Genomic DNA, 12,703 nt, shown 5'->3' with positions numbered 1-12,703 from the left:
TACAAGGTTAGCGTATTGACCTTGGGCGAATCAATGTGGTCAGAGCTGAATTCCACAAAGCCTGGTCTCTGCAATACTCCATTGGTGGAGTTCATCTGAAACTTCCTTCACCATGGAGTGGAGTTTAGTCAGCTCAGCTAGTCATTCATGTGCATAAAATGTTTGGATGGAAACCTATAATAAGTGAATTAATAGGATCTTTATGGGGGCAGCAATTATGAATGGAAAATTGTACCATCTAAACCACCGTGAAATATATTATGCAGAACTCACTCCGCCATTGTCTGGTTGCAAAAATTCTAATAGGATTCGGTGCATGCGATTAATAAAAGTTGATTTTAGAAAGTTACAGAATGTTCCTTCCTTATTTAAATAACACAAAAAGAAAATGTCCCAAATAAACAGCAGCTTAGCACAGCAGGTCATGAAGACAAAACACTTGGAAGAAACCTTTAATTTGAGTACTCAAACTGTAAAATAAAAACAAGCATTTGTGATTTGCATTATATATAAACTACATTCACCAGAAATAAGGACACGTTTAGTAGTTTTTTTTTCTGAGGTAGAAAAACAATTAGACATGGAGATAAATGTTAAGAATTACATACATTAAGTTATAGAATGCACAGCTATGTATATGAAATTCAACTGTAATTCTCAACATTATACAAGCAACTCAAAACGGTACACTACATGGCCAAAAGTATGTGGACACCCCTTCAAAATAGTGGATTTGGCTATTTCAGCCACACCCGTTGCTGACAGGTGAATAAAATTGAGCACAGCCATGCAATCTCCATAGACAAACATTGACAGTAGAATGGCCCGTACGGAAGAGCTCAGTGACTTTTAACATGGCACCGTCATAGGATGCCACCTTTCCAACAAGTCATTTAATCAAATTTCTTCCCTGCTAGAGCTGCCCCGGGCAACTGTAAGTGCTGTTATTGTGAAGTGGAAATGTCTAGGAGCAACAATTGCAAAGTGGTAGGCCATACAAGCTCACAGAATGGGACCGCTGAAGCGCATAAAAATAGTATCTCCTCGGTTGCAAAACTGACTACCAAGTTCCAAACTGCCTCTGGAAGCAACGGAAGCACAATAACGGTTTGTCAGGAGCATCATGAAATGGGTTTCCATTGCCGAGCAGCCGCACACATGCCTAAGATCACCAGGTGCAACGCCAAGTGTCGGCTGGAGTAGTGTAAAGCTTGCTGCAATTGGACTCTGGAGCAGTGGAAACATGTTCTCTGGAGTGATGAATCACGCTTCACCAACTGGCAGTCCAATGGACGAACGTGGGTTTGGCGGATGCCAGGAGAACGCTACCTGCCCGAATGCATAGTGCCAACTGTAAAGTTTGGTGGATGAGGAATAATGATCTGGGGCTGTTTTTCCATGATTCGGGCTAGACCCCTTAGTTCCGGTGAAGGGAAATCAACGCTACAGCATACATTCTTGATGATTCTGTGCTTCCATCTTTGTGGAAACAGTTTGGGGAAGGTATTTTCCTGTTTCAACACGACAATGCCCCAATGTACAAAACAAGGTCCATACAGAAATGGTTTGTCAAGATCAGTGTGTAAGAATTTGACTGGCCTACGAAGAGCCCTGACCTCAACCCCTTCGAACACCTTTGGGATGAATTGGAACGCCGAAAGAAAGTCGCCGCGGTAATGTTCCAACATCTAGTGGAAAGCCTTCCCAGAAGAGTGGAGGCTGTTATAGCAGCAAAGGAGAGACCAACTCCATATTAATGCCCATGATTTTGGAATGAGATGTTCGACGAGTAGGTGTCCACATACTTTTGGCCATGTAGTGTAGCTTAATCAAGACCACAGACAGTAGCCTACGTATGACAGCATACAGTGACAGGTCCACCAAAGTTGTACAACCGACTTTAAAATCAACCTAGTATTAAAAAAATGATAGAGCAATTTAAGAAGTTGAGACATGCACATCATTCACACACAGCAGACAGAAAGTCATTCAGATGAACAAATGGTGAACAAAATAGCAAAGTAAGAAAAAATAAAATCAGATTTTTAAAGTGTTTGAATATCTACACTACCAATGCCAGACCAAGTAAGTTGTAATGAATTTGTGATTGTTAAACGGAGACTGAGAAGTGATACAGTTTGAGAATTGAGTGACTTAGTGAAATTAATAGAATAAAAAGAAAATCCATCTCTTCACAAACTGAAAAGTTAACATAATATATAATCACCAAGACATTTTGATTAATGAATGAATTATTAAAAATGGGGCAAAAATGTCACAAGCCAGCTCCCAGGAATCACTGGAAGTCAAACATTTTCACAGACTTCCAGCAAGAAACAATTCTGTTCCTTTCAAACTCTCAAAACAATATATAAAACACATTATTTTATATGCATGTGTACACTGCCATGCGGACAAAAGCACATCAAGTGTGTTCCCAAAAGGTTCCATTCTTGTGAATGTCAGTGAAGCAAAATTTAGCATGTTTACCCCACAAACAAGAAAAGGCTTTAAATATAATTAACAATTGTACAAAATAAAGCTGAAGATATAAAAATAAAGGACTACACATTGTATGCTATGTAAAATATACACATTCTACTATATGAATAACGAATCAAGTTCCATCATGTAAAAAAATAGTTAACATTTTACAACAGCATGGGATTTTTTTGTTTTGTTGACTTAAATCAACTAGTCAAATAAAGATCCATGAAGCTCATGCATTGACTGTGCGTGACTGATTTTCACGTCTCCTTGATGCAATATCAATATCTATAGAGTCTTTACCAACAATGAGTCGGAGGCGTTTTGTTGGTGGAAGTGGAATGAAATCGTCGAACTCTTCATGGTCAGAGTCAGAGACGTCGTCTTCATCCTCTTCAGAGGAGGAGGACGAGTCTTCCTCTGTGTCATCATGCATCCCAAATGTTGCTACAGTCGGCCCAAAGACCTCCCCTGCTTCCCTCTCTACTATACCCGTGAAGGGCCCAGTACCATGGTGATACTGGCTGAGCCTCCTGCTGTCCTGCTCATGCTGCAGCTGAATATGCAGTTTGGAGGAGCAAATGTGGTCCACAGGACTGAGGCCATGTTTGGAGGAGCGGATGTGGTCCACAGGACTGAGGCCATGTTTGGAGGAACGGATGTGGTCCACAGGACTGAGGCCATGTTTGGAGGAGCGGATGTGGTCCACAGGACTGAGGCCATGTTTGGAGGAGCGGATGTGGTCCACAGGACTGAGGCCATGTTTGGAGGAGCGGATGTGGTCCACAGGACTGAGGCCATGTTTGGAGGAGCGGATGTGGTCCACAGGACTGAGGCCATGTTTGGAGGAGCGGATGTGGTCCACAGGACTGAGGCCATGATTGGAGGAGCGGATGTGGTCCACAGGACTGAGGCCATGTTTGGAGGAGCGGATGTGGTCCACAGGACTGAGGCCATGTTTGGAGGAACGGATGTGGTCCACAGGACTGAGGCCATGTTTGGAGGAGCGGATGTGGTCCACAGGACTGAGGCCATGTTTGGAGGAGCGGATGTGGTCCACAGGACTGAGGCCATGTTTGGAGGAGCGGATGTGGTCCACAGGACTGAGGCCATGTTTGGAGGAGCGGATGTGGTCCACAGGACTGAGGCCATGTTTGGAGGAACGGATGTGGTCCACAGGACTGAGGCCATGTTTGGAGGAGCGGATCTGGTCCACAGGACTGAAAGTCCCATTACTCAGTCTGGCTGCATAAGAGCTCCTCTTGGTCTTTGCATGATGGTCCTTACCAAATTTCATGCTGGTCTTTGTGGGGCTGGAGGACTTGACAGGGTCTGCCTCACCAGGCTCAATCCTACTGCTGCTGCTGTCCCTTCGTCTCCGCAGGGTCAACTTGGGGACGCCTGAGTTGTTGTTGGCTAGGATCAGCTGGGAATCATAGCGTGTAATCTGCTGTTTCTTCTTCACCTTGCCAAGGTGGAGAAGCTTGTCTCCCTTAGACAGGTTGTAGGGCTCATGACCATCAGGCAGGCCCTGCAGCTCTTTCCTGCCATCAGCAATGTCTGTGGTACAGGCTGTATGGTGCAGGCATGAAACCTCCTCCTTGAGAAGGGATGCTGGTCGGAAAGAGTGCTCTTCCTGCTTTATCATTTGCTTATGTCTGGGACAGTTCTCCGTCTTTGGACAGCTGATGTCCAGGCTTGAGCTGTTCATCCAGTGAATGTCTGTGACACAATCTCCAAGGTCCATAGGCTTGGTCTTACTAACCACACCGCAGTGGATGGGTGGCAAGTTTGGTTCAAGTTTAATGTTGTCAGACTCCTGTGTGCCAACTGATGCTCTGGTTGAACTGCGAGTTCTGTGAGTGCAAGCTAAACCATCAGGGCACCTACTAACATCTTTCACTGATTTCTGATGGTTTTCCTTCGCAGTATAGTGCTCAAGACCACCTCTTGTTCCCACCACTTGCACCGGCCCTTTCTTATCCATCTCTCTCTTTTGTGAGACCCTGTTATTGACAAATTCTGTGGGGTCCTTAAGGCACAAACCCATAGCTTCCACCTCAATGGGGCACTTGTGGGCAGTTACCTGACACCTTCTTCCTAACTTGAGCAAAGGCTTTATGGACTTTGATTTTAGCCTCTTTGGCACGTTGGAGTTCTTTGAGTGTCTTTGATTGAACGATGAGGTAGGGATAGGCATTTTGGACAGAGTTTGCCTGCTTAGAGCTTGTGCGTCACTGAGCCTTGTCACACTAGAGCGGGCTGTCCTCCCTACTGCTAAGATGTGAACAGAAAAGAAGAAATAACGGCAGAACAGTCATTCAAAAGTTTGAGAAACAGGACATCCTACATACGATCATTGTAAAATTACAATGTATTATAATATCAGTATGTACCATAAAATGTTACAGTTCTTAATACAAGTACAGCATGTCACGTAAGTGTTATAATTGACCAATAGTAGCTCAGGAGTATATTTTAGGTGCCAGAAGATCTGCATTGACCCTCCTATTTTATTTTTGCACTGACTCTATTCATACTCACACTGACACACCAACACACTTCATTTGCTCACACACACACACACACACACACACACACACACACACACACACACACACACACACACACACACACACACACACACACACACACACACACACACACACACACCTACTCTGTTTATCATATATCCTGATGCCTAGTCACCTTACCGCTATACATATCTAACCCTACCACTCCAGTATCCCTACACATTGTAAATGATCTGACCCCGGAACTAACACTGTATATAGCTTACTTACTTTCTCAGGTTCTTCTTATTTCTTTTTTTTTTTGTCATACTTGACTTCAATGTTGGGAAAGACTAAGCAAGACAGGCATTTCACTGTACTTATGCACGTGACAAAAACTTGATCTCGAAAATGTAATCTAGCTTTTTACATGCAGAAATGCCATATATAGCATGCCTTCCTCCTACACACAGGGGAGGAACCAGAAAGATCACTAATCAAATTCTTTGTATGTTGGTTATCAGGGGTGTGAAGGTGAACGGAAAGGCTGGAGCAACGAACCGCCCTTGCCGTCTCTGCCTGGCCGGTTTCCCCTCTTTACACTGGGATTCTCTGCCTCTAACCCTATTACAGGGGCTGAGTGACTGGCTTACTGGTGTTCTTCCATGCCGTCCCTGGGAGGGGTGCGTCACTTGAGTGGGTTGAGTCACTGACGTGGTCTTCCTGTCTGGGTTGGTGCCCCCCTTGGGCTGTGCCGTGCCGGAGATCTTTGTGGGCTATACTCAGCCTTGTCCCGGGATGGTATGTTGGTGGTTGGAGATATCCCTCCAGTGGTGTGGAGGCTGTGCTTTGGCAAAGTGGGTGGGGTTATATCCTACCTGTTTGGCCCTGTCCGGGGGTTTCACCCCTCCTGTCTCAGCCTCCACTATTTATGCTGCAGTAGTTTATGTGTCGGGGGGCTAGGGTCAGTCTGTCACATCTGGAGTATTTCTCTTGTCTTTTCCGGTGTCCTGTGCGAATTTAAATATGCTCTCTCTAATTCTCTTTCTTTCTTTCTCTCTCTCGGAGGACCTGAGCCCTAAGACCATGCCTCAGGACTATCTGACTTGATGACTCCTTGCTGTCCCCAGTTCACCTGGCCGTGCTGCTGCTCCAGTTCCAACTGTTCTGCCTGCAGCTATGGAACCCTGACCTGTTCACCGGACGTGCTACCTGTCCCAGACCTGCTGTTTTCAACTCTCTAGAGACAGCAGGAGCGGTAGAGATACTCTCAAAGATCGGCTGTGAAAAAGCCAACTGACACTTACTCTTGTGTTACTGACTTGTTGCACCCTCGACAACTACTATGATTATTATTATTTGACAATGCTGGTCATTTATGAACATCTAGGCCATGTGCTGTTATAATCTCCACCCGGCACAGCCAGAAGAGGACTGGCCACCCCTCATAGCCTGGTTCCTCTCTAGGTTTCTTCCTAGGTTTTGGCCTTTTTAGGGAGTTTTTCCTAGCCACCGTGCTTCTACACCTGCATTGCTTGCTGTTTGGGGTTTTAGGCTGGGTTTCTGTACAGCACTTTAAGATATCAGCTGATGTAAGAAGGGCTATATAAATAAATTTGATATCACAAAAAATGTACTGAATTTCCTGGGGCAACTTCAGTGCAAGCACAACTTGCCCAGCTGCCATAAATGCCTAAATTGTCTGTCTTTCACTTAAACAATGGGGAGGAACCAAAAAGATAAGTTTCAGGCTACTGGAATTCTTTGTATTTTGGTTGTTGCTCAATGGTGCAACCACAGAGCAGGCTCAACTTGTGTGACTGCTCAATTCACTTGGCCTAGTCTAGGAAATAGGGCAACCATTCCTGCTCAACCTCAAAGGTGCACTTACATGGATGCGTGTCATGATTTTCCTGAGAGTCTGGATCCATATTAGAGCCTTCCAACTGACTGCCAGAGCATTTGCTGTCTTCTAGTTTCTTCAGCCGATTGAGACGTTTGTCTGTCTCTCTCAGGCCATACATGCTGTTGATAATTGGAGTGGGCGTAGGCTGTCCAGTCTTCGATTTGAAAGCACCAGCACCTCGTCTGAAGGGAGTAGAAATGGTAAAGATGTGAAATCTCAAAATCCTAGTCAATATATGACTCCTTATTCAACATATAAAGTAACAAGTTTGATATTTAAGCAAGAAATGAATGATACCTTTCACATGTGTAACATTCACATAGTTCATTATTTTCCCCAAAGAAGCCATCTCCATAATAACAGGAGATCTCTTCCCCGGGTTCAATATCCCCAAGAACCTTGACACAAGCTGTATCTCGCCCAGTGGAAACAAACTGTAACAACACATACAGAAAAATGTGTTATTCATTTCCACAATTCACTTCATTTTCTACAATACCTTTGATTTGCATGCATAATTATTACTTACCTTGCAATTTGGCCTGCAATCTGAAAAACAAGAAAACATTTGTTTAGTCTCTTAATATAGGTATTTTAATTATAGTATACGTGTGTTGAATGAGGCAGATACAGTTGTTGTCAAGTGCATGGGTATGCATACCATGGTTGATGAAGGCTGCAGGTCCCAGCCACAGTTGAGCACAGTTCTTGCGGGTGGAGTACATCACACTGAAGTCATTTTCTCCATGTCGCAGTAACACACTTTCCTCATTCTGCGATAGCTCAGCGATGCAGCCCACCAGGTATTCTATCTTATCATTGGTTTTCCTTGGGATAATGTGAATAAGGAATATTTGAGTTTGTAAAAATGACTATATACTTAGTGCAACATTTTATTATAACTAAATGCAGACTACTACAATTTAATTTGGATACTTACCAGTCTTTTGTTGCTACAATTTTGGCTCCATTCTGCTCAGAGGAATAACGATTGCAAGGAAGTATTTCAAACCCACTGTTAGTTGCAAACATTCGTAGGTAAACAAAAACCTGCCAAAACACAAAAAAATAGTGGTAACATTTTTGTTTTGATGGTTCATTCTTTTTGCTCAACAATGGATATTTCTAGATAACTTACATGCTCTTTGAAGAGTTTGCCCTGTGCCTTCGTCTTGTGCGGAAAGTGGTGTCTTGACCAGTCCCCTGCAGTCAAGGCATGGAAGGCCTTCTCAAGGTTGTCATGTTTTTTAAAGCACTCTAGCACCTCCTTCAAATGTCTATGTCGGTCCTTGACGGGTCGAAACCTAAAAGTACACCATAGGCAGTCAATTGTGTAACTTTGGCTGCTTACTTATGCACAAGCCATTATATGACAAATGTGTACAATTGTGAGCCAGAAAGAGACACACCTCCTATTCATCTTATGGGTCTGGAAGCCGAGGTAGGGGTCCAGAATAAGGCTTGTAGTCAAGTCATCATTCTCACAGAGCTCCTTTGCAGTCATACCAGATGATGGGGTATGACGCCTCTCTGCCTCTAGGGCAGAACTACTGACACCTGAGGTGAGAGAGAGGGAGGAGATGAGGTGAGACAAAAAAACGTTAACAATTAAACCATTTAAAAATCAGGAAAAACTGCAGTGTAATTTATTTATGAAGCTGAAAGGGGTCATTTATGGTTCTGTAATTGTGTGGTGAACATTGCCAGAGGAAAGCACTTACGTCGACTACATCTCCTCCTTCTAAAGGAGCCCTTGCTCTGTCGCAGCGACCTGGCCGAGGTTATGGATAGATCACTGGAGTATCTGCTGCCATGCCGCCTGCCATTCAACACCATGTTCTTTGATTCCCCCATCTACTTCATTATGCCAGAGTCAGGTGCATATACTCTAATCTGTGCTTGAAGATCTGCAGAGTGAGGATGAGGGGAGGCTAGCGTGGTTTAATCTTCTGTTGATATAGACAAGAATTTAGCACTAGGCATTCTGGACCTAAACAAAGAAACAAACAGGTTTGAGAGTAAAGACTTGTAGGCAATGAACTTGTAAGCAAATAAATTAAGCAGAAAGTGGGGCGCCACAAAACTAACAGAGAACCTGAACGGATTGTAGCTAGCTAATTCATGGTTTATGAAAGGATGCCATCTTGTGGTTGCTTGTCAACTTTGAGTTTCCCTAGCATTGCATTTCATCGTGGTTATTAATTTAGTCTTTCTCGAAAGGCAAAACAAGCAATGCACCTACAGAAATAGGGTCGTGCTAGCCAGTGTAATGTGGCACAATAATCAATTAACTAATGCCTGAACGATTATAAATGGGTAACTAACGTTAGGCTAGCATGCCAACACCCCCATGACTCATGAGGTCTGATTTAGAGGCTATGCGTTTTCTGGTTACCTAGCTGAGGCGTCACATCCAATTAAATAGCCAGCAGTTAGGACTACATTCCATTAGTACTAACGTTACTTGCTCTGCTTTTGAAAGTGTGTGCTTCTCACTTAGCTAGCTAAATAATAACAAGCGAATGCTACAGCAAAACATCACAACAACAATTGCTAGCTAGCTAACGTTAGTAAGCTAACATTGTTCCTCAAAAAAGTCCATGAAATATCAGTAAAAAAAGTGTCGCTGATAAGACAAACTGTCTAAAATACTCACTTTGTTATTCAAGCGTTTGTACTATTACGTGATTCATCCTGCAATCCGAGATCTGAACAAATAGAAATACCATTAGTTTAAACGCCAGAGAAAACAAACATTTAAAATTGAAGATGGCGGCCAGGCGAAGATTGGGGGGGGGGGGGGGGGGCTTGTCTGGACATATACATTGTTTGATTTTACGGCAGTTTGTAAGATAACCCAAGGACTGCATGTAGTTTAATAACTGTGTATTAGCTAACTTCATTGTTGTAGAAAAAAAACATCACAGTACCTGGTGCTTTATAAATGCCCTATAAATGTAAATAACATTAGCCTGCGCACTGCTTACTCAAACTTGAAACCCATGAACATTTAAGAACCTTGACGCGCGATTTGATGACGACGTTATCAACAACAACTCAGCTGTTAACCTTGTAAGCTAGCTGGCTAACCAATACTTTCTTTACATAAATTGGTCTTATAGACATTTGTTCTCCGCAACCTATGTAATTAAACATAATTATCTACAAGAAAAAACGACCAAAGTTGCTAGGAAATAGCTACTTCTCTTCTTCTTGTTGCATACAATCATCACAAGGTACGTGAAATGTATAACTAACTAAAACGCTAGCTAGCACAACACACCAGTTGGTATTTAACTTTAGATTTAGAGCAGGTTGAAAAACTAAACATATTTGTTCCATTATTTCGTTGCCACATCGATGACAAGCTCAACATTTACGATGTTGGTGTCTTTTGTCTGTCTGTCTACAAGCTCTCTTGCTACGGGTTAGCTACCTAGCCAGCAAATATTTAGCAAACGCTCTGTATCGTTACACAGTCTGTGGAATAGGTGTGTTATGCAATTAGTAACCAGACATGTATATATTGGTTAAATTGTTTGGTTAAGAATATAATTTCTATAGTATACTATAACGTCCGATGATTACTGACAAACACTTGATTATCTTTCTCAGACTTTGGAAGAACTGGACCAGAATTTATATGGCATAATTAAATCAGAATTATCCTGGTGGGGATTTTGTCCTCCACCAATGAACACCATGTCCCCAAGGAAGAAGCTTCTTGTCCCTGTCAGTAGAAGAAGAATGGCAAAAGCAGGGGATGACTTATTTCCTTTCAATCTTCTGCCGGTGGAATGCCAGCTCCATGTGCTTTCCTTCCTGAGTGAGGTTGACAAGTGCAATTCTGCACTTGTATGCTCCAGTTGGAGTTGCCTTGTGCGATCAGGGAAGCTTTGGAGAGTGGCAGACTTTTCTCGCCGTGGGGTGATCCACCTTGGACAAGAAGGACTGCTGGTGTCCAACAGAGAGTTTGAGCGTTGGAAAGCATGGGTTCACCACTACACCCACCACCTTATATCCCGTGGGGCAAGCCTGCTCACCCTAAAAGCCAGCTTTGACCTGGGGGACCAGTGCAACAAATGGGGAGAGCTTCTCTCTGACCTCCTGGAAAATGTCCACTGCAGGGATCTCAGTCATCTGGACCTGAACTGGACATTCACACTACTGGAGCCACTGGACCTGCGGGTTGGTTCCAATTCACACCATGACAGCATTACCAAGATCAAGATGGACCAGGTCACTAACTTTCAGGTGCTACTGGGAAAACTTTCCCACAGCTGCCCTCGGATCACCAAGATGCGCCTGCACTTTGACTGGTCTGAGACATCAGTGTCACTCCTTACTCATTTCCAGCACCTCCGTGTCCTTGAACTCAAGTACTTTTGGGTCTTCAAAGGAGTAAGCCCAAGCACTTTGCAGACCCTGACCAAGTCACTGCCCAACCTTAAGTCCTTGACATTGCATATCCTGGTGCCACTCCGAAACCTTGGCATATCTTACACACTGGAGTCCATGTCTCTAGAGTTCCTGGATGTATCGCCTAGTCGTGGTCTGGTCTTCTCCAGTCTTAATCTGCCAGCATTACGGGAGCTAAGGGCCAAAAAGATTGTCCGTGGCATTACTTTAGACCGTCGAACCAGGCTTAGGATACAGAGCAGATGGCCCTGTCTGTACCAGGTTCTAAGAGAGGGGACCCCCAGGCTACAGGCCCTTAACAATGAGCGACTGCTTCCTGGTTGGAGAGAGCAGAGTTACAGAGAGCTGTCATCTATCCTCCAGCAGTCCTGTTATTGTCTCCAACACCTGGACAGTTGGCTCTGGTAAACAAAATGCTATTACAAGACAGAATCATAAGCTGTTGGAATTCAGTACAGCTTATCAGGAATGCAGCATAGTTAGGCTAATCAGGGTCCATTCCAATGGTGGCTGGAACGTTTTAGCTTATTCCTTCACCATTCAATTGCACAAAAGGATTGTGTATTTGATTTTTTTTATTTTACCATCCAACAGACATTTTAAAATGTTTTTCTTAACTTATTTCTTAGTTTACTGAAGAAGCTGAATCAATCATAATGTTTAATTGGTTCAATATTTCTCTCACACCATTGACAACTAAAAACAATACACATACTGTATATACGGATTTCATATTTCATATGCTGTTCTTGAGTGAAGGAATATAATAAGCCTTTAGATCTTCCACGATAAACATTTGCATTGATTCCTTGTGTGTGATATTGAAACAATAGTTCTCTGTTAAAATAATTGTAACAAATATACATTGAATGTTCAGAATTTCAACTTATTCCACTCAATGGAAAATTGCCTTTGTGTGAAATAACAGGTTTACTTGACATGTTGTCAGGTATTTTTGGGGGGTAACTTGCTTGTAGGGTAAACAAACACATATGTATTACTTCAAGAATAGAATTAGTGATGCTGCAGTGCCTCGCTTAACCATGAGGTCCTTATCCTTAATGTTTTTGTTTGAACATGAAGATTTCTCTCAAAAGGTGTAATTTGCAACTGCACTGGTAAACAAATAATCTGCGCTCTCATTAATTAGTTTGTAACCAGCAATGTAGTTAGGCCTATTTATGGAGGGTATTAGAATAATGACATTCCAACAAATCATTGAATTGTATCCTGACATTTCCTTTTTTGTCATTGTTTTGTTGATATAAAACTCCTTTGCTGTGATTTTACAATACAATGGATCCATTAAAGGACCCATGTAAAGTTTTTGCTGCTCTATTTATGTTAGTGGGTGTTGGGGGGAAAATCACTTGTCGCA

The 12,703-nt window shown here is 43.0% G+C and overlaps 2 protein-coding genes across 6 annotated transcripts; one reads left to right on the top strand and one right to left on the bottom strand.

The window, feature by feature from the left end:
• Window positions 1-436: 436 nt before the first annotated feature.
• LOC106573759 (histone-lysine N-methyltransferase KMT5B) lies at window positions 437-9,909 on the bottom strand. Of its 5 annotated transcripts, none has more exons than XM_014149099.3 (11): window positions 9,837-9,909; window positions 9,563-9,614; window positions 8,628-8,896; window positions 8,316-8,463; window positions 8,045-8,210; window positions 7,847-7,956; window positions 7,568-7,734; window positions 7,436-7,455; window positions 7,204-7,340; window positions 6,892-7,088; window positions 437-4,764 (listed from the first exon to the last, which is right to left on the bottom strand). In XM_014149099.3, exons 3-11 carry the CDS (start codon window positions 8,758-8,760, stop codon window positions 2,720-2,722), a joined length of 3,123 nt encoding a protein of 1,040 aa, XP_014004574.1. In that variant the 5' UTR covers window positions 8,761-8,896; window positions 9,563-9,614; window positions 9,837-9,909; the 3' UTR covers window positions 437-2,719. The 5 variants fall into 5 exon arrangements, with proteins under 5 accessions (XP_014004574.1, XP_014004576.1, XP_014004577.1 ...); XM_014149101.3 differs by having other exon boundaries at window positions 8,628-8,855; XM_014149102.3 differs by having other exon boundaries at window positions 8,628-8,813.
• Window positions 9,858-12,653, top strand: LOC106573761 (uncharacterized). The gene is made up of 2 exons (XM_014149104.3): window positions 9,858-10,142; window positions 10,522-12,653. Exon 2 carries the CDS (start codon window positions 10,600-10,602, stop codon window positions 11,731-11,733), a length of 1,134 nt encoding a protein of 377 aa, XP_014004579.1. The 5' UTR covers window positions 9,858-10,142; window positions 10,522-10,599; the 3' UTR covers window positions 11,734-12,653.
• The last annotated feature ends 50 nt before the right edge of the window (window positions 12,654-12,703 follow it).

This window comes from Salmo salar, chromosome 16 (genome assembly GCF_965601325.2).
Source record: "Salmo salar chromosome 16, fSalSal1, whole genome shotgun sequence".
In the NCBI taxonomy this organism is placed as follows: Eukaryota; Metazoa; Chordata; class Actinopteri; order Salmoniformes; family Salmonidae; genus Salmo; species Salmo salar.
This window is presented reverse-complemented; position numbering and strand designations above follow the sequence as displayed.